Source organism: Perna viridis, chromosome 5, assembly GCF_037379345.1.
Source record: "Perna viridis isolate PV_CMFRI_1.1 ecotype Kerala chromosome 5, ASM3737934v1, whole genome shotgun sequence".
Taxonomy (NCBI): Eukaryota; Metazoa; Mollusca; class Bivalvia; order Mytilida; family Mytilidae; genus Perna; species Perna viridis.
Genome location: NC_142449.1, coordinates 26,228,366 through 26,250,855, shown reverse-complemented (window position 1 = coordinate 26,250,855; position 22,490 = coordinate 26,228,366). Strand labels below are relative to the sequence as shown.

The following is a 22,490-nucleotide window of genomic DNA, read 5'->3' as shown; positions in this document are numbered from 1 at the left end:
TCCAATTCTTAAAACCGCTGAAAAACTAGATTTTACCTGTGGAATTCAAAGTCATCAGTTGCCACATTTGTCCTTGCAGTGTATCACTTTCTTCTTAAATATTTGTAAATTCCCATTTTTGACATGTTGCTATTCAAACTGAAGCTATCAGGGAGGCTAAGGCTCCTCTCAAAATCCGACAAAATAGTAGATAGAAGTTGGAACAAGCTTTTTTTGGACTACAATTTGCGGGACGACCTCAGGAAATTAAATTAACATTTGTTAAAATGTTCTAAATGTTAATGACAATTAAAATGTTCGAACGGCACACAATTTTTTATGCGTCAGTATCATGTAGGAATTTATGTTGATGGACAAAGATAGCTTCATTTTTTTATATTTATAAAACAGGGAGTGCAATATAAATTCTCTATATCAAATTAAATTTTGAATCCATTTTTATTTTCGTTGCACGTCTTTTTTATATTTACGAGTATTTATTCGTTCGAATATATTTACAATAAATGTCTGTGTCACAATGTTACTGTAATTAAACGTAAGAAAAACTGTTGATGAACTATAACATATAAAACTATATATGACCTTTATTAGCTATATATAATCTGCCTTTTATATCAGTATAAAACGTATGAAAAAAAGTCAAAACCTTACCGTCAAGAAAAGTTCTATTAAAAAAAGAACAAAACAAAACAAATCAAAAAAAGAAACAATAGCAACAACAACAACCGAAAAACAGTTTAACATCACATGCTCAGTTTACTTGGCCCGAGAAAAAAATGGGGCGATTTGTTCGTATCATTTCTTCAATAACCGAAAAAGATATTAGACGCGACGTACTTTAAATACCATTTGAATAAAATGATGCAATGTATCTAATGACTCAAATAATACAGTTATATTTTCTGTGATCGGTATTGAAGATAATTTTCAAGAAAGTCATTCATTCAAGTCGAAGAAAGAAAAAATAAAACAAATAAATAAAATAAAAAAAATCATTATATTTTTGGTCGTTAGATTTAATTAATTTTGAAGAAAGGTTCCGAATAAATTACCGACTTCCGGCCAGTCTGTCAACAAATTTTGAGAGAGCTGCACATGATTATGAGGATACTTCAATAAGGCATCTTCGCTTCCTAAAATGAAATGACGACCGAAAACAAAATATGGAAATTGATGCTCATAGTGCTTTTTACTTTTATTCTGGGATTCCATTGTGCGAAGAGCACTTCTGTTTCCAAAGTCAAGGAACCGACTCCGAAGGCACACCAGCAAGATACCCCAGAACAAATTGTTCAAGAACTAAAATCTCATTTTAATGGGAGCAGGTAAGAGTTTTGTTTGTCGGAAATATTCATCTCGATATATTTGTATATGCTGTCGTCAGTTATGTTAGGCGTGTAGTAAAAAAATCAATCATGCATAATGGAACTTTATAAATTCAGGTGAATATATTTTTAAAGCATTTACATGTACATCACTACATCTGTATATGTATGGGATTTTGATATGAGGCAGTTCTGATTGGGGAAGATGACAATGTTATATTATAAGAGCCACATTAAAAGCTATGTCCTATGATGCTTTTGACCTGAAAAATGATACATGTAGTTGATTTTTTAATGAACAACTTACACATGTATGCACTTAAATCATGACTTTGAAAGTAATCTAATCAAACTATACTTTTGTTATTAAAGCTTCTGCTATGACAACTCATCAGATGATAATCATTTGCCCAAGAGAACTACATTTTATGAGACTGTATAAACAAGATGTTGATGAGTGATTTGGCACATTCACGTATTCACAATCCCTTTGATTTTTTTATGGTGCCATTTTCACTTCTCATGAATATGTCAAGATTTGTGATAACATGCAGGTGAAAAAAGTCTTCTTTCTTGCTACATGCACCAGTTAGAAAAAATGGTAGGTAGGTACATGTACATTGTAGGCAAATAATGAAAGAAAAATAAATACAATTCATAAAAAGGGATATAACTCTTTATTTTGTGAAATAATTTGGTTGCTTTGTTTCGGAACTTAAATATCATTTTCTGATTTTTTTATACCTTTTGTTAACTGCAATAATTTTGCACCTTCTATCAGTCACTGGCCATACAAGTAATGTAGCAATCGAAAGTGAATGGGATAACCACTGAATTATTCTAGTTAATCTTTTGTATGATACAAAACATTTCATTGGAATAAAAAATTCAGTCGGGGAAAAAAATTATGGTGTACATGTACCACCCTTATCATAGGATTTTGCCTGATGGACAATCTCTTAAAAGATTCAAGAACTGAAGTTCACATTTAAGAATATGTAAATTATATGTACAGTACTAATTTTTTGGATCTCTCAATGACTAGTAACGATAACGTAACCCAGGGTTCACTGAATTCCACCCTTTTAATTATAATGAGACGAAACTGTTTTTTGACTGCAAAAGAAATATGAGACACAAAGTACATGTAATATGATAAGTATTTAATATGCATATGTATCAAAAATATTTTATATTCTCTTGCTGATATCATTTCTTTTCCTGCTTAAACTCATAATTTAGTCAAAATGTCCAAATTCATTTTTAAATTGAAGGTGGACAATTAATTAGTTTCTGTTGCTTCCATGATAAGAAAGTGAAATGGTTGTTGTTTAAAGAACATAATATGAAAGTTGAGTCCAAATTCATACATTTCAGACAAATTAATTAGATTTTTCATGGACTTGCATCATTGTTGGTAATGGGATGGAATTGTAACCATGTTGGGAGAGTATCAGACATATGGTTACGTTATCATAGCTACCCAATGACATGAAGTGGCAATTTTTTTTTTTATAAATCTTCAGTTGCTTTAAGGTATCATATTATAAGATGCAGATAAAATCTGGTTTGCAAGACTTCTCTCTAGTTAGCTCAATAAATGATGCCTATTTAGTAATTAAGGTGTCATTGTCAGTTTCAAAACGACAGACAAATTTTGTTTCTAAAAATGTGCTTTATAGACTAAAGCAGGATTTGTTCCATTGGTCAATCATTCCTGTCCTGAAATGTAAACAACTGGGGACACGTTGTTCAGCTATTAAAGTACAAGTCCAGAAAACAGGAGCTGGGCATTCCACTATTTCAAGTATTTAATCCACTGTTCAATATATATATTGTTTATTATAATGTAATATAGAAAATACTATAATTCACAATTAACATCATTATATGTAACGTTCGATGTTATAAGAGTTGAGCATGATGGTAAGCTAACTAAAGATTCAAAACTTGCAGAGAATATAACATCGCAAAAACTCCTCCTACAAATTACATTGTATATATAAAGCATTAAAATTCTAACTCTGACCAATGGCTAAGTTTCTAAAATTCAATCGAACCAAAATGTTTACTTGTCAAAAACAATTATTTAAATCAGTGTAATGTTCAGTGGAGGATAGTGTTATGAAATGTTATCAAAATAAAACAATAGATCTTTATCCTGTGATACTGGAATCAGTCAACAGATGGTCTTGAGAAAGTCTGTGCATACAACATTAATCTTAATCCTGATCTAAATAATAACCACTTACTATTTACTGACCCATAATTAACCCAAGACATTACAGAACTTTATGCATTATATCTGCCATAGGATGTTGGTGTTCAACAATCAATCTATCAATAAATTGAATAGTAATAAGTTGCATAATGCTTTTTTCAAAATGTTGACCTTTACACACAAATGTACATTGTACATGTACAACATTTTTTTTCTTTTTTTCTCCAACTATTGTGTCTTATATAAGAATTAAGGTTTTATGTGTTGCTTTAAGTCGAGTAAAACTTCAATTAAAAGTTAGGATGAAATTAGTTCTGAATTTGTTGACATTTAGAAAAGTAAAAATGCTAAACTATATTAGGTGAGAAAGTCAAGGATTTTTATTGAAGAATTACCATTAATACTGTTTGAAATTTTATTTACAAGAATCAAGCAGTTCCTGTGAAACATTTTGTTTTGTATAATTGCAGTGGCATGGAGAATACTTGGAAAAAACAAATTACATGTCTGATAAAAACATTAAGTAGTAGTCTTTGTAAGAATCATGCACAATTGAGTATAATGAGATACACCCCACAAAAGACTACATATTTTTTCTGTTGTTTTTAAGTTGCTTTATAGGTCTTTATGATAAAATGTATAATTACTCATTCTAATCTTTCTGCTCTTAGAAGATGAGCTACAATTTCTATTGTATTTTCGTACATGTATCATTTACAGAGTTATCTCCCTTTATTTTGAATTCTACTGTACATTCTGTATGATTTTTATCTCCTAAGAACAAGGATTATATGAAGAGCCTCGTGTTAATTTCTGTTCACTATAACATTTTAAACAAAAGACCAAAATGAAAATATGCTTTCCAACCATGAATCATATTTTGCATAATTCTTACTGGAGTGCTACTTTTAAAGTCCTTCCAACTAAATATATTCGGGAAATAAATATACAAATGTACATTTTATGTGTAAAGTATCCTAGTAATATGATTATTATTCTTCTACTAATTAGATTATTTAGCATGTTTTCATTCATTGCAAATATCATAATGTGATTTTATTATTTGAAATAAAGATTATAATGTCCATATATCTATAGTGTTTGTACTAAACAAACTTCCTGTCCAAGATAAAACAACAGATGTTTGATCACAATCATTTAAGTCTTTAAGTTTCAGTCTCTGTAAGAATCAGGCAGTGGATGAAACATGGTATGAAAAAACCCAAAAAACAATATTTTCACTATCATGTTGGTGCATGGAGTTGTAATTTCATTGAAATGCACTGAAAACGAACATTTCAAGGGCAGATAACTGATAAAAACCTCATTTTTATGACATTCTATTGCAAAATTTCTGAGCAAAGCCAATGATGCAGAGCTCAAATAATGGTCTTTTCAAATAGAGAAAGTATCCTTGAGTGATATTACATTGTCAGATCAGTGGGTTTTTGACATGCATGTTTCTGATTTTTCCCATTTTGCCTGATTCTTACAAACACTTGTCTTAACTGTTGTAGATACAAACATGTACCATTACAGCAAATACAATAATGATATTCAGGGGATAGAGTTGGTCTTCCATCAATTGATTAAAATACACATTTTTACAGTGTACATGTAGGTAGTTGACAGGACAATTGAGAAGATTAGATCTTATATCCTCTTTAATTGTCATGTCAGTTACGGAAGAAGTTCATCAGATGATGTTTATTAGTCAGTTGAAAACTAACATTATTCTATGAACACCATCATTATATGTGCTGTAATTTACAGGATGACTTAATTTAATTTTCACAGATATACATGTACCTCTTGGTTTAAAGTACAAAATTTTAAATTCATCATAAAATTTGTATGATTAAAATGAAAATTGCCATACATGTGTACTAGATAAAGGTATAACATGGTCTTTCATGACGTATGATTACCAAGATTTGATTTCTCAATTTTTTCTAAACCTAAGTTTTTTTTTTTTTTCTCATATCATATTTAAAAGAGAAAATAATAGGTATCAAGTCACATTTTTTCAAGGTTAGATTAGAGCTGAATAATTTTTTTTAATTACAATCTGATGTGGAAAGTTGGAGAATATTAAAAAGACACTGCCAGACAGTTTCCCATTTAGTATGCCACATGACATGAATATGCCTTAAGACCTATTAAAAAACTTTTAACTTGCATTCTCTTTATTTTTAGTTTTGTGTATTTGATCCAGATTATTAATTAAGTTGAAAGTTAATAATTTAAGCTTGTCATCTTGATAGCTCCTCAATTTTTTTAACTGCTTTCCTTCATATAATTATCTTATGTGTTGTGTGTGTCTGGTATGTGGAGTCATGTTCATAGAGTTTGTTTAACCATTTCATTCATGCATATTATTCATATAATCATTCATGGTCGTAAATCATATATATCTGGACAAGACTATAGTACTGGAGACCTTTTCATTCATGGACAGATATACGGAACAGACTATACTATACTATATATGACAGTTATTTACTATGTTTACACTTCGCGCGTTTAACTTGTTGCATTATCACGTGCACGGCATGCTTGCACTAGTATATGTACTATTTAAAGAAATATTGCTACATGTAGTAAATTATGTTTAGTCCAGATTCAGTGTCACAAATATGTAGTTTGGTTAATGCCGCTACTTTTCAGGTATCATTAATATTTTTAAAGTATTTTCAAAAGCATTTATTTATTCTCAGTTAAAGATAAATTACTAGCTATGTAGAAATTATTTTTCTAAATCATGATATTTTACAGTAATTCGAATAAAGTATTACCAGTAACATTTTAGATAAATTTACGGATAATTTCACACGAAGTAAAGTTAGATAAAGATTTTACATTTTATAATAGAAAGTTTAGTAAAGTACATTTATACTTTTGAATTGAAGTTCCGAATATTTTGAGCATAGAGTTCAGGTTTTGTTCCTGGAGAAGGTATAATATTTTATACTTAGATCTATGTGTTATTAATGAATTGTATTTATTTACAATTGATGATTATTGTTTTTCAGAATTTAATAAAATATTAAAAGTTGGACGGCTCATTTTCTTATAGCAGCGGCCATATTTTTCTAGATTAGTTTTTGGGGTGAATTACACTGCGACACTAAAAATTGTTATAATAATGTAAAAGATTGGATGGCATTGATTTTAAATGAAATCTGTCAAGGGGGCCACATTTTTAGGGGGACATAGTTGAAAATTAATGGTATAGGTTTGTGGCCTACAAAAAACTGCCTTTTTTGACAGATTTCCTCGTAACTTTGTGAATGGTTAATATTTTAGTTAGTATACATGTAGTATGTGATATTTAATTAACTTAACCTTCTTTAGAGGTACATGTAGCTTAGATTTTGACAGTGCAGTTAATAACCTCTGCAAGTGCACTAAGTCTGTGCTGTTAGCCCCATCCAAAGACTGGTGACTAGTGAAAATTCAGTCTTAGGAATGGCTACATGTACATGTATTTAAATTGACTCCTACAAAGGTTTTGACACACACTGAAGTGCTACTCAAATTAAACTGTAAGCCAATGTAATAATATAATTCAAAGTTACCAGTAAATCATTAAAATTAACATATTATACTGGTATCTGGAAGGCATTGTCTTTCAGTTTGTGGCTAATTGTGTTACAGCTGTTTAGTAGGATATATCAATTTGGAGTGATGGGTTTGGTTTCATAAACAAGCCAAAATGGAGGATTTCCTCCTATGCGACCTCAATTAAAATGTTGACCAATCAGTGAGTTGGAAATCAAAGATTTGAGGAAATCTGTGTTGATTTTTTGAAAATCTCAGTATGAAACTTTTTTTGCAACTAGACCCTGTTCTGTAGTTCTACATGCTATCAAACTTTATTTTACTGATTTGACTCTTTTTACCTATAAGTGTGTTCGAACTGTCAAAGTATATATTTCAAGTAATTTGATAACTTTTTTTTTTTATTGCAGTTTATTTTTTTATACTGTTATCTGTAGCTTCATCACAATTCATTTGCTATTTGGTGGGTGTATGTAACACGCAACACAAATTTGAGAAAAAGATCACTGATTCAACCACAACTCAAATATTGACTAATCAATTTATTTATTAAAATTTACAGATAGGTACTGACCATATATTTTTGCAAAACTTTAAATCATTGTTATAATATTGAAAAAGTCAATACTGTACAAGAAGTAAGTAAAATTATTGAAAAGTTTATGTACTAAACCAAACTGGTATGAACTCTTGCAGATTGCAATAGTAATCAGTGATTCATGTTGTAAAAAATATTTTAGGAAGTACTATTTTCATGGTTACTAAGTATTTATTTACCAGAAAAGTAGTGAAACTGTGAGCAATGAACCTTTTGACCTCCAAATTAATTTGGATCAAAATCTAATATGCATGTAGAAGATGCACAACAAGAATGTTTAATTAAGATTCTGTGAATGTTTCATTAAATTCCACTCAGTGCAAGGTGTAGGAGGAGTAAAACAGATAAAAGATTTGTTCCTCAAATCCCCATACATGTATTCATAAATGACAAAATCCATGTTTTGTTAATGTGAAACCTTCAAACTATTTTGAATCCAAATCTGAAATAGAAGGTACTCATGGGGAATATGTAATGAAGATTCTGTTAAAGTTCCCTTAAATTCCATTCAGTGGTGTAGGAGGAGTAGTCAGTAAGAGATACTGTAGGTCCTCCTCTGTGTAATGGAAGGATGGACATATACCTCTATCACTATAGCAGTGATCTCCCCAGGGCCATTGTCCTAATGCTATATTTTTTTATCAGAATGCTATCCAAAAAGAACTTCCCATAGGGTCCAATACAAATGTAATGCTATAATTTGTAGATGCAAGATGCTACATGCATATTGAATTCAGGAGTTACTTGGATGCTATCCGTAAATCTTAGGGAGAACACTGACTATATGTACCCCTCCAATAAGTAAACACTATATTTACTGTATGTAGTAACTGTACTGAAATTTCTACCATTACTCACTTCATATTACAGTTCTCTACGAAATGAAACTGATATCAATACCACTACAACAACAACAACAACAGTGGTACCAACTCCTGCACCAACAAAACAGGATCTACCAGGATTACCAGAAAAGGGAGCAGCTGAGCAGGAACATCATAGTAGTCTTACCATCTTCTTCATTTTACTGGTAGTGGGTGAGTAATATTAGCTTGCAGGAACATCATAGTAGTCTTACCATCTTCTTCGTTTTACTGGTAGAGTGAGTAATATTAACTTGAACTACTATTTGGTAGTGGGTGAGTAACCTTAGCTTGAACTTTTGGAAGGTAGTGGGTGAGTAACGTTTGGTTGGTACTGGGTGAATACTCAGCTTGAACTTTTGGTTGGTAGTTGGGTGAGAAACCTTAGCTTGAACTTTTGGTTGGTAGTGGATGAGTAACCTTAGCTTGAACTACTGTTTGGTAGTGGATGAGTAACCTTAGCTTGAACTTTTGGTTGGTAGTGGGTGAGTAATCTTAGCTTGAACTACTGTTTGGTACTGGATGAGTAACTTTAGCTTGAACTTTGGTTGGTAGTCAGCATGCTCATTCAGGTACTGCACTATGCTTCTTACGTGCTATAAAAATCATTTAAGTGCAATGTCACAAGTCAAAGCATTCATGTTTGTGCATTATTTTAATTTCAATCTTTGAATTTCTGGTCTTCACTTTTGGTTCATTGTCAAAATGTGTCATCTTATCGTAATTATACATCAAAAATGAATTATTAGTCTGATTACATGTATGTCAAGTTATGTCATTGCCTGCTTTTGATCCCCATGTATGGTTGCAGAAGTTGTTTTTAATTGGACTTCCATCATTATTAACATGCATCGTATTAAACATAGACCAACACATGCAAAACATGATTACAAAACATGATTACAAAACAACATTACAAAACATGATTACAAAACATGATTACAAGCAACTATTCTACATTGTACTTTTGCATTACAACATCCCCATGCTAAAACAACCCAAATGTATCATTTCTCTAAAGGTTTCAAAGGTTAATGGGTACATGAACCCCCATATGCAAAAACTAGTGGGCATGCTGGTAGTGGGGGTGTTATCTTTGCTTGCACTTTGTTTGGTAATGTGTGCGTTTTGGTCTCACCACAAACAATATTTCCTACTCTTCACATTTTAGAATAAGCTTTCTCTAAGTTTCATTGCTATATCCACAGACAAAAGATTTCTGTTGCATGCATACCATTGTGAAGCTTGGAAAATAAGGAGTTCAAATCATTTAGTTATTGATATGTGTGTAGAAATTGTTATTGAATGGGCTAGAATATATGATATTGAAAAATTATCATTTGTGCTAACTGGCAGCATGCAGGCAGATAACACTGGTGAAAAATAATTATACACATTATTTAAAAATGGCTAAAGAGATTTCAGTATCACTTAGACTACTTTTGATAATCAATCAAACTTAAACACATAGAGATAATGCACTAACAATGCATAGAAATAGGTTAGATATGTTTTTGGTACTGTTTGGAGGGATGGCCATGTGATCTGAAAGTGGTCATTGAGGCAAATAAAGTTGTGTACTTTTATGATGCATAGTATTTCCGTCAACATTCATTTTAACCATTTATTGACCTTCAGTCAACAGGTCAAGCACTAGTTATTGTTGGAATTTTTCGGGACAGGGCATAATGATTCATATGAATTTTTAAAATTGAATGTTAGATATCTGAGGTGTTCAAATTATCGCTGGTTCGAAGTCCAGGACCTTCAAATGCTTCTTTCGTTAACTTTGGGATAATTGATGAACATGCACTGAGCATACCGGTACTCATTATTAGATGGGTTAACATAAACTTGTGTCTGATACTCTCCCAACAAGTTACCATCCCATCCTGTTATGCATAATGACGCAAAACTGTTTAAATATGAATGAATAAGTGACATAAATTAATTTAAACTTCATTAAAATACATAGTAATCATAAATTAATACATTTTCTTGCTTTAATTATTTCTTTCCAAGCCCAAACTCACAATTTTATTTTTTTGCATTCAATTAAATCTTGATATTCATGCAGATTTACTTAATTTTAAACTAAATACATGTATCTTGAACTATGTATTGAATTCTGATGCTTCCAAGATGAAATGATAAATTCTTCCTTTTATAAAATACCATGATATTAAAGTCTAATCTGAACAAAAAATAAACAGATTTTTCATGCCAGAAGTGAATCACTCCTGGGCTTGCATCTTTGTGAGTAATTGGGGGGAATAATAACCCTGTTGAGAGAGTATTGTACACATGGTTACATAATTGTATCTAACTTATTATACACTTCCATGAGGAAAATTATTTTGCTCTACCCAAATTCTACCTTTTGAAAGCATACATCACACATATTCATCGACTAGAAATGAAAAAATGTCTATTTCTTGAAGCAGGATCATTGAAAATTCATTTACCTACTGGTTGGTCTTGGACTCTTATTTTGTACCTTTCATTTAGGACGATAAAAAATCTAGGACTTTTCACTCCTGAAAGTATATTTGAACTTTGAACCTCTGCATCCAAGGATAAGCCTTAAGCTTCTGTTTACAAAGTTTTTTTTGATTGATCTGGGCATCATTTCACAAGGCACTTATAACAAACCAATATGACTTATGTAAGCTATGTGAAATGATAGTAGATCTTATTGTGCTTCAGGCAGTGTTCTCCCAAGGCCATTATAGCACTGTACTTTGCAGCGCTATGATTTCTTAGTACTGTGCTATCAGAAATTAATTTTAATTAGAATGCACTATGGGCACTGTGCTATAATTTTGGAGGAAGGCAAAGTGAGCTGTGCTATGCCAGTAAGCACTGTGCTGTTAGAAAATCATGAGGAGAACACTGCTTCAGGTTTAAACCTTACCTTGACCTTCACAAATAAAGCCAAAAAAAAAGATAGTCTTGATAATAACTTGATTTATTTGTATTTTAACAAAAAATGAACAATAAATACGATTTATATTGATAGTCGTAATAAACCAACATTACTGAATGAATTTCACGTTTCAGTATAGATCTTTATGTTGATAAATATCTCACTGAAAGGTAAGGTAGTCCTTGGAAATGTTACCAATAAATATGTCTGCATCCTGTTATATTAATAAATGACAACTTTTCTGAAACAAGTCATTTGTTGATGTCTGATGTGACATTAGGAATAAATGGATGCAGACTTTTTCCCTGAACAAAACATGAAAAAATACAGTCTTTGTGAAAATAGGCTAGATTTCTAATATGTTAAATGTTTTATGTAACAGTTTGTAGTAATTGATGATTAATGGTATATGCATGGATTTTTTACCTATACATATTAATTTAATGAACTTTTTTTTCGGTCCGACTTCACTTGAAAAATTAAGAGAAATATGCATATCATTTACTATTGGAAATTTTAGATGTTTAAAACGATAAAAAAAATTGATTTAATGTAAAAATGTATTTTAAACTTACATTGTAAGAACTGAATTTCTAATTTTGGTTCCCCAAACTTGTCAACTGCTGAGTTTAATTGAATACATTTCACCAGTTAAATTCAGAGCTACTTTTTTCATGTTTATAGATAAAAATATGTTTCAAAATTAATTTATAAGAATTGGCTATGATAAAAATTTTGTCTATTGAAAAATAACATAAATTTTCCATGTGCGTATTTTGTTTTTTGCACTTTGCACAATAAACAATATGCAAATGGAAAATTTATGTTATTTTTCAGTAGACAAAATTTTCATCATAGCCAATTCTAAAGTGGGTCAAAGTACTTCATGCACCATGTGTCATCCGCCAAAATATACCCACTATACAATATTGTCTTTGACACATTCACCATATCCATTCTTATTATATATTTAATACAAAGTACCAAACTTATAGAAAACATATCTGATGTTAAAGATATGTTCTAAAGAATGACAGAATTCCAACTGCTGTACATACAATTATTACATTAAATATTTTTAACCTCCTGCTTTGTGTAAGGTATATTGTGATGATTTTATCCATCTGTTTGTCTGTCCAAAACTTTTGTTAAAGTTTTCTCTGTTGACTGGTACATGAAACAACTACTCTATTTAAATTTTCACCATATACATGTAGTGCTAGAATGGGGATTTGGGGATATCTTTCAGTTAAAAAATTATATTTGTTGTAAAGTGGTCCAGTTAAGCCTACATGAATAATAGATAAGATAAAAGGGAACTAAATACAAATAAATACAAATAAAAAAGTACCAGTATTTAAATATACTGTAGAAAATGAGGTCAAAATTTTTTGCCTTACAGCCTTTGTAAGAGGCAAAAAGTAATAAAATTGAAGACTGACACAGAAACACTGTTGTCCCTAGACTGTAGAGACAATGTATCTTGATTAATATAGCTAAGACACAATTAGTCTTTTAGTTAGCTGGGCTCTTAGTTTTTTTTTAGTTTTTTTTACATATTCTTTTTGAAAAAAATGAATATTGGGTTATTGGAAAGTGTTGTCATTTTCACTTATGTTTAAAATGAAGAAAGTAAAGTTATACTAAAGTAAAAAATGCTTTAAACTCACTATAGTTGTCAACTACATGGTTAATTTGAATTAGAGGTAATTTCTAGTTAAATTCAATTGTTAAATATGTAATACAAAGTACAAATTTAACAAAAAAATATCTGATGAAATATATATGTTTTATCCACATCTTCATTTTCAACTACAAGACTGACTTCAGACTATTAAGTACCATCCTGTGTAAGAATCAGCAATGAGTGTCACATCATTTTTCCTGATTCAGTGTCATTTTTGCCCAAAATATATTCAGTGTATCTAGAAAACAACAGAAAAGCTATTTAAATTTATCTCAATACAAAGACTGATGTATAAATTTTCTTTAAACACTACAATTAAGTTAAAACATATTTAATGGCTTGAACTTTTGCTATTTGTCCATAGAAGTATGTGTCTGTACAAGTTCATTGTGTGATGTATGCTCAAAGTTCAATATGTCATGTATGCTCAAAGTTCAGGGTTAAGATTGCTACATGAGAACAAATGTATGAGTACTTGAAGTTTTAGGTTAGTAGACAATGTTACATAGTTGGTAATATCAATGGAAATGTATATCTTTATTGCATGATACACCCATAAGGATCAAGGTAATACATGTAATACCGGTACATACAAACAGATACACAAACAAGACACATGGAACTATGTAATTAACAAAATATACAATATGATCAAATGAACAAGCCCCCCTCCCCCCCCCCCAAAAAAAAAAAAGGTACAGAGAATCAGAATTGTTAAACATGATCTTAGAAACTTCAGTTTCTAGTCTCCATGGCTTTATTATACATTGTATATCAGCCAAGTGTTTTTAGGACATTATTTTATTATATATTCTCATCATTAAATGACCATTATTGTTTCGACCATCTGATAGGTTATTAACATTTTTTTACATTTATCAATAACTTCTTTAAAATAAAGCTGAAATATGAATATGAAAATTGATCAGATCAATTCAATGAATTGGTCCTTTCAGAACATACATATTGTACTTTAATATTGATGGGAACCTATGTTTTTATGTGTTAGTGGTATGTTAAAAGTCAGAAACAAAAACAACTGATGGAAACATGACATTTGTTTCAAATGAAATACAGAAAGGACTATTCAGGGAATGACTTTATTGTATTTGCAAATTTGGAGGCATCATGCTTGGATTTTATGGTCCCAAGTCAAGTTTACTTGAGACACATAAGTGGATCCAGTAAACTGTCAAATAAAGATTGGTGACAACAAAAATGACAATTAGAAATACAAGTAGCACCTGCACACAGATTGAATATGGCAATTATGGAATATACAGTTATGTGCATGCTAAAATTTACAACATTATCCAATGAGGTTTGAGGTTACAACAAATGTTGCATTAGTATTTAATTTTAACAAAAAATTATTCAGGTTGCATGGCATTTTAATGAAGTGTAGGTGTCCTTTGCTATCTTTTTATTGTTTGTCAGCCATTTATGAGGTTTTAGTTTGCACGAGAACGTTTCAAAGATGAAACAGATCAGCATGGCACTTGGTATACTATTATTCATGTACCATGATGTGAGGTACAGTACCAAAAACATATGCTAAACTAGACTTTATTTTCTTGTTATACTTTTACTCTCAAAGTTTTCTAGTTTTATCAGGATATGTATTTTTTTTCAGCAATATGTATTATGATAACTCATGGCCTGATACAGACTAAGTTCCACTATCTGCCAGAGAGTTTGGCTGTTGTATTAATAGGTAAGATATATTGTGGTGTAATGAAGGGAAGTAATAGCAACAAAATGTTCTACACCAGAAGGAATCTACAAAGAAGAAATAATGTAAATGGTGGTGTGATCAGAAATACAACATAGAGATAAATGGCTAAAATAGGTATTACAGTATATGAATGCAGATAAAAATGTTGCTAAATCCCACAATCTGCATATGATTACAATTATGATCACCATAGATAGCGTACAATAGTAATCTTTATATTTCACAGCTTTTCTGCTGGATCAATAGTCCCACTTTTGTTTTAAATGATCAAAGCATGCATATCCCTTTATTTGTTGCTGTGTTGGTAAAAACTGAAGTATAAATTCTATAAATGTTATGTAACATCTTGTAAAAGTTATTCTAGATGACAGAAGAAAAACAAAACGGAAAAATATATTTTCAAAAGAATGACGTTGTTATAAGTAAAATATATTATTTGTAGACATGCTTGTGACAAAGTATGAGATAATATCACTGTTAAAGGCCATTCCAAGACTAAACCTTCCATGTCTTTGAAGTTGAAAAATTATATAAAAAAAAGATTTGCAATTCAGAAAAAGGGGGGGGGGGGCACTAGAACTATTGAAAGACAGTTTAAAATAGTTTGATGGTGAATGAATAATTGGCCTAATTGAGAGTGATTTTAACACATCGAAAAATCAGTTTGTATGTTTAAAACTTCGATGTTGATCTATCATACTATCAATATCTGATTATAAAATTTCTTGTGAAAATTTACCTCATTAAAGAAGTCAATTAACAGCGACCTCATAACTAATCCATAGCTGTAAGTCACGATGTCACAATTAATGATGATCTCATGACTTAACAGTGGCCATAATTTATAAATTCACATTAAATTTCCTATAGTGTCATCATGGCTTGTGACTAATATACAACGTTTTGAGAATGGTACCCAATCGTTCAGAACTTTATCCAGTGGATAACTTGTTCATAATTTATTAGGCATTTCCAGGAGATAGCTTTACTTTTGTCCAGCAGATAACATTTTTGAACGAGGGGGTCCTGTTTTTCTCTTTTATCAGGCACATTTAATTTTCCCCTGCCTTATATTTGTTGCTATTTATCACCATAAAGATTTTTACAGTTTTGTGAGTGATTATACTTAATATGAATGCTCTGTGCAAATGGGAAAATATGTTTCTTACACTTGTATTACAGGTGCTCTGATTGGGTTAGGTATAAAGATTCTGAAGATAGGAGACTGGCAGGTTTGTATCTTTACACTGTGTCATCTTTTAAGACAATAATTCAACTTTGAAACAAATGATAAAATCTATGAATATGTTATAATAAATTGCTGTTTGTTTAAAAATGAAGTAATTTCCCAATATGATAAGCTGTAATGATATTTATTTGTTTTTTATTAACAAAAGACTTCATAAAATAAAATCAATTTATAACGTATCGAGAAAATGTTAATTACATTTTAAGTTCATTCTGTTGATGTTTTCAATTAAGTATAGATTTGATGAGGGAAAACTGATAGTGCATTTGCAATACTTGAAACCCATTCCAGTAAATCCAGCTACATATCTATTTCCCAACTTGACGAGTAAGGGTATATACATGTAATGATCCTATGTACTTTTTTCTGTCAGGTTACATTGCTTTGGACCACACAATACTGATAGAGTTCATTAATGGTGTGTATTGCATTCACCATTCAGGAGTTATGGCCCTTTTCAATTTAGGGCTACCAGAGTATTTGTGATCACTAGGTTAACTTTATCTAGTTTATACATTGTATATTAAATAATATTTATTTCAGAATGAAGAGGCTTTTCCTCCAACAGTGTTCTTTATAGTCTTGTTGCCACCAATTATATTTGAATCAGGGTACAATTTACATAAGGTGAGTTTTCACGTCTCCAGCAGTTTGTGATACTTAGTACATGTTTTCCCTGTAGAATAAACAATACCCACTTGTTTGAAACACATTGCACTCCTAATAGTATGGTGCATACAATAGGGTATGTAAGTCTCGTTCTAGTTTCATTTTCTTTACCGGAAGCCCCGTGCAGGTCTGGGTGTTAAAAGAATAGGCCTGCAGCAGCGCTAAGCTTGTCGTATAAGGCGACTAAATAGCGCTCAGAAACCTAGCCGGAGGCTAGGCGCTCTGCCCACAGAGCAACTGGGATGTGTGCCCCAGGTGGTGGAATGGGGTACCCCTGGCGTGTTACATGCTGGGGGTTGTCAGGCTATAATACGGAAAACCTGACCGCAAACCATAGTGGTGCACCGTGTTGGGAAAGATGCCACGTTCCACGCACGTTAAAGAACCCTGCTGTGGTATTCGATAGGAGTAGGAACCTTTGCGCTCCGCCACAGGAGGCTAAATTGCCCGACCTTACCCATCCCCCCTTTTTCCAGTGACAATCAAAATTTGTCGACCCTATTATCCTTGTGTCCCATCCCTTTTTTTCATTTCATGTTCATCGTCTGAATATAGCTGAAATATTGCTGCTCGGACATTAAACCCCAACAAACAAACAAACAAACAAACTTTACCGGAATTTCCGATGTAGAACGTATTGAAAAACGGAGACCGATCTGTATTTTATTGTTTACTTCTGGGTACTTGAAACACTGTATAACAATGCAAAATCTTCTAGTTTATGTATTTTCTTACTTCATTTATCATGTAGAAATAGTTATTTGTCATTTTTATTGGTATTTTTTATACAGAAAGTTTTTTGCCCTTAACACTGAACTCAATGCTCTCTAAATGAAAAATCACTATGCTTTTGAATGGTAGACTAGGATCCATTCTCATGAAATCACGGGGTCACATGACGAGACTTACACACCCCATACCTACGTCTTTTTACTTGATATACTACACGTATTATACTGGTACTTTCTTTTTTGTCTGATCACCATATGATGTAGAACCTGTTAAGTTAAAAATGTTACATAATTTTTTTAATACCTCCACTTTGATAGCAGGGTATATAGTGATAGGGATGTCTGTTCTTTGTTCCTTACTTCCTTTTATCCTTCTTTCCTTCCTTCCATGATACAGACAGGGATCAATCTCATATCTGTTACTCCTCCTACACCACTGAATGGAATTTGATGAAACTTTCACAGACAGTTTGTTACATATTCCCATTGTTTACCTTTAATTTCAAATTATGATCCAAATGAATTTGGTGGTTTCATATGGCAAAACATGAACTTTGTCATTTATGAATATGGGGACATGGGGGTACCCATCTCTTATCCTTTTACTTTTCTTACACTCCTGAATGGAATTTAATAAAAATTTACAGAATCTTTTTTACATATTACCTTTGTGCACCTCCTTTTTCAGATTTTGATCTAATTCAATTTAGAGGTCAAAAGGTGCATACTATCAATTGGGGAAGTGGAAGTATCAATTGCACATTGCTCACAATTTTTCTATTTTATGAAAATGGAATAGCATGATAGTAGACAATTAACTTCAAACAATCAAGTAAGAACTTGAAATACAAAAAAAAAATAAATAAATGGTGCATGATTCACAGTAATACCCTATACAGGATATGGTTACATACCAGACACTCACACATTACATAACATACAATATAAGACATGATACTTAGACTCAATGATTAGCATGAAACATGCTGAAAAGATAATGTTTTTAACAGCTCTGAAGATGTAGTTAATTCTATTATCAGGTTCATTAGAAACAAGAGTCTTATTCTTATTGAGATTTTATCGTTTTAGGTACATGTATATTTTTTTTTTACATGTCTTTTAGTTCTTGTGCTTTGTGGTGAAAGATAAGAAATTAGCTGTATTATTGGATATTATTGCATCATGCAAAGATGAGAAAAAAAAAAAAAAACTATTCAGAATTAATTGTAATTGCAATTGTACATGTAGTGTTGTACTTTCTGTGTAAATGGTCTTAATGATGGTTTGTATCCTTTCATGTGTACATCTGTCATGTACAGATAATGGTACTTTCTGGGTACAACTCTTTGTAGACAGGCTTTCAGATTTTGCTAAAACTTTGTAGACACTATGTGTAAAAATTTTGTTGAATAGAATTTTATTTTTCAGATTTTGCTAAAACTTTGTAGACACTATGTGTAAAAACTTTGTTGAATAGAATTTTAATGTTCAGATTTTGCTAAAACTTTGTAGACACTATGTGTAAAAACTTTGTTGAATGTTCAGTATGACCTCATAAACTGCAATGCATATATTCAGATAAATAGTTTAGATTTTAAGATTACGTGTATACAATTCTGTTTTTCTTTTTAGGGTAACTTTTTCCAGAATATTGGATCTATATTGTTATTTGCTATTTTTGGCACCGTCATCTCTGCATTGATAGTTGGAGGAGGGTTGTATTTACTAGGAAAGGTATAGGAAATATTTTATTGAACTTCTATATAAAACAAATGAAAGCTTTTATATAATATGTAAATTCTATTCTCTCATCTTTTGACAGATATATTGTTCTGTACCGATGTCAATGTACTCACACATTATGCCATAATATTTTGAATGGTCTTTATTGTAGTTACAATACCAATCTCCTGCATGAGGTTAATATCCACATTTCTTAATTTGGCTCCTCTGCCATACTCAGTGTTAAACACCACCCCTTTATGCAAATAAGTGCAGTACAACAGAAACAAATTAGCAGATGTGTTATGAGTAGTGCTCTTGCCTTGTGATTTTTTTCACATCCTGTATACAGAGCCTATTGGTTAGTGTGAGTGTGGAGTGATATACAGTGAATCAGGAAGCAGACATAGGTCTGTAAAGGAGATTGAGAAATGTGCGTCTTCTTTTAGGAACACTGCAAAATTTTTCAATTTATCAATCAGTCAGGCTACATTTCATACCATAACTCAAAAATTCTAAGAGAGATTCTAATAATTTTTAGTACACGAAGTATGATTGTCCTCATATGACACTTTAAATGTAGGAAAAAGGGTACTTTACAATTAATTCTAAAAGTGCTGCTTTTTAATTTTATTTGTTATTTGCTCAAAAATTGATTTTTATACATTAGGCTTTGGTTGTGCCCTTAAATATTAAAATGTCATCATGAATAATGTATATGTGTTTTAATGGGTTTTTGTTGTTTTTTGTTGTTGTTTTTTTTTGGCAGACAATTTCTACATTAAAAATTCTTTCAACTCTTTAAATAAATTACTTCTTGTGATATGACTTTCAATAGATATTAAACCCTTTATTGTTTAAAATGCTTGGCTTTATTAAAAAAAAAACCTGAAAAAATTCTCCTGCAGGAAAGAAACCTTACTTTTTCCCAGTAAACAAAGTGAATTAGGAACATAATAAGAACCTTAAATTATTTTCCTTGAGATTGAATATGAAAAAGAGTACCAGTCATAAGCAATGCATATCTATCAAGGGTTAAAAACATCTTCAGAGGATGAAAAAAATCCCACCCAATAGAAATCCTACCAAGCAATATTTAATAAATCCACAATGGTTCTGAACATTGATAATCTTCATCTTAAAAGTCAATTCCTAGATAAGGTCAGTCACAGAATGTGGACACACTCTAATTTGAACCTTTCAGTAATGACATTGACTTTAATCCTCAGGCTGGTTTGGTATATGAATTTGACATCGTAGAGAGTTTTGCCTTTGGATCATTGATATCTGCTGTTGACCCTGTGGCAACTCTCGCCATCTTCAAAGCTTTAAATGTTGACCAAGTCCTGTACATGTTGGTATTTGGAGAAAGTGTGCTGAATGATGCAGTGGCTATTGTGTTAACTACGTAAGTTTGAACTGGTACAGTGAAACCTGTCAAAAGTGAACCCTTTTTGGATTGTAGAATTTGATTGGTTAACATGTGTTTTCTGTTTAGCCAGGTTAAAACTACCTGAAAATTGATATGAAGGATTTTTAAAAGTGTCCCTTTCTGACTGGTTTTTTTTTTATTTCTGTGGGGTTTAATTTACACAGGTCTTTTGGTTTCTTTGGGGTTTGTTTTAGACAGGTTTCACTGTATTGTGAAAAAATATTGATCATGTGATATACAATTAAAACAAACTAACTTAAAAGTTAAGAATAAAGTGTTGTGACATTTTGGCTGGAGAAAGTCAGAGAGTGAAATTACCAAAATTACATGTGATTTATTGAAATTCATTACACTGGTAACATTCAATAATTTATGTATGGCAATAACAAACTAAATACCGAAGCATTCTTATCACAAATTTTAGAGATAATAAAAAGAAAGAGAATATCTGCCTTCTTCAACAATTTTCATCAAATATCATGAGACTAAGTATCCTTTTAAAAAAAATGCCAACAATTAATAGGGTGAGTCATTGACTAAAATGTTTTATGAATCTTATATTTTAGGACAGTGTTAGAGTATAACAAGCCAGATGTTGTTGTTACCAGTGGAGCTTCAGCGTTCTTTGGAGCCGTCGGTAGATTCTGTGTTATGTTCTTTGCTTCAGCAGCTATTGGTGTAGTGTTTGGCTTGATTAGTGCTCTGGTAATGATAATACAACTATTAATATCATGCCTTCAATGTAGGCATGGAACAACAACTCAATGTCCTATTTTAAAAGATAAAATTATTTATTAAGTAGGACAACTTTATGCTCCACCAAATATGATTGGTTCTGAACATTGATGTTTTTTTATTCTGTGTGTATGTATGTAAATCTAACAGGCTTTATACAATACCATGTGGTTTTGGGTTGAAAACAATTTAAGATAAATATACATGGAAGCCAAACTGATTTTTTTTTAGAACTAATAGGTCTTGGATGTGGTAGTTTTTTATTAAAGGGACAATTTTATTTATTTTTCACCTCGGACACTCAAATGTTCTTGGATAGAGAACATGACATAATAAAAATGTTTCAAGACCTTAGTTGTTAACAATTCTTTGTTTCTTTTTTTTTTCAGTTGTTGAAGTTCTTTGATCTCAGAAAAACACCTTCTTTAGAATTTGGTATTATGTTTACTTTTTCATACCTACCTTATGGTTTAGCTGAGGGAATTCATTTATCAGGTAAAGTGTTGATTTCATTTCAGTATACATTTTAATTTTATATTTGATTTCTGTTCATATGATTTCAGCTTTTCTGAATATTATGCAATTTCGGGTGACTGTTTTCACAATCAGTAAAATAAATGTGTAGAAATTACTGTAGATACAACCAATGTAAAAATGTTGGGAAAACATCAGACAACCAACCAAGCATAATGTAACCTGAAAAACCAACTCAGTAATTCCTGTGCTACTAGCATATACATCAGAGGATAGCTGAAATACATTTTTCGCAATTGACAATTACAATATATATGGACAAACCTTTTACTGATTGAGAAAATCAATGGTCAAACAACTGACCTTTTTTTGTCTTTGAGAAATAAAAGATATGTTACTATTAATTCCTTCTTTACAGGTATAATGGCAATATTATTTTGTGGAATTGTGATGTCACATTATACTCACTCTAATCTGTCACCTGTCACACAGATTACCACACAGATGACATTTAGAACCATATCATTTATAGCAGGTATGTATATGTGAAAATGGAGTTGTA

At 31.2% G+C, this 22,490-nt stretch overlaps 1 protein-coding gene across 1 annotated transcript in view; it reads left to right on the top strand.

The window, feature by feature from the left end:
• Positions 1 to 925: 925 nt before the first annotated feature.
• LOC148616851 (sodium/hydrogen exchanger 8-like) overlaps positions 926 to 22,490 on the top strand; it is a 34,771-nt gene continuing 13,206 nt past the window's right edge. Inside the window, exons 1-10 of the mRNA XM_088583972.1 lie at positions 926 to 1,325; positions 8,576 to 8,742; positions 14,815 to 14,895; positions 16,099 to 16,148; positions 16,709 to 16,792; positions 19,198 to 19,299; positions 20,517 to 20,695; positions 21,286 to 21,424; positions 21,844 to 21,949; positions 22,347 to 22,463. Of these exons, the coding sequence (XP_088440098.1) occupies positions 1,144 to 1,325; positions 8,576 to 8,742; positions 14,815 to 14,895; positions 16,099 to 16,148; positions 16,709 to 16,792; positions 19,198 to 19,299; positions 20,517 to 20,695; positions 21,286 to 21,424; positions 21,844 to 21,949; positions 22,347 to 22,463 (1,207 nt within the window). The 5' untranslated portion in view covers positions 926 to 1,143. The remainder of the gene's footprint in view (positions 1,326 to 8,575; positions 8,743 to 14,814; positions 14,896 to 16,098; positions 16,149 to 16,708; positions 16,793 to 19,197; positions 19,300 to 20,516; positions 20,696 to 21,285; positions 21,425 to 21,843; positions 21,950 to 22,346; positions 22,464 to 22,490) is intronic.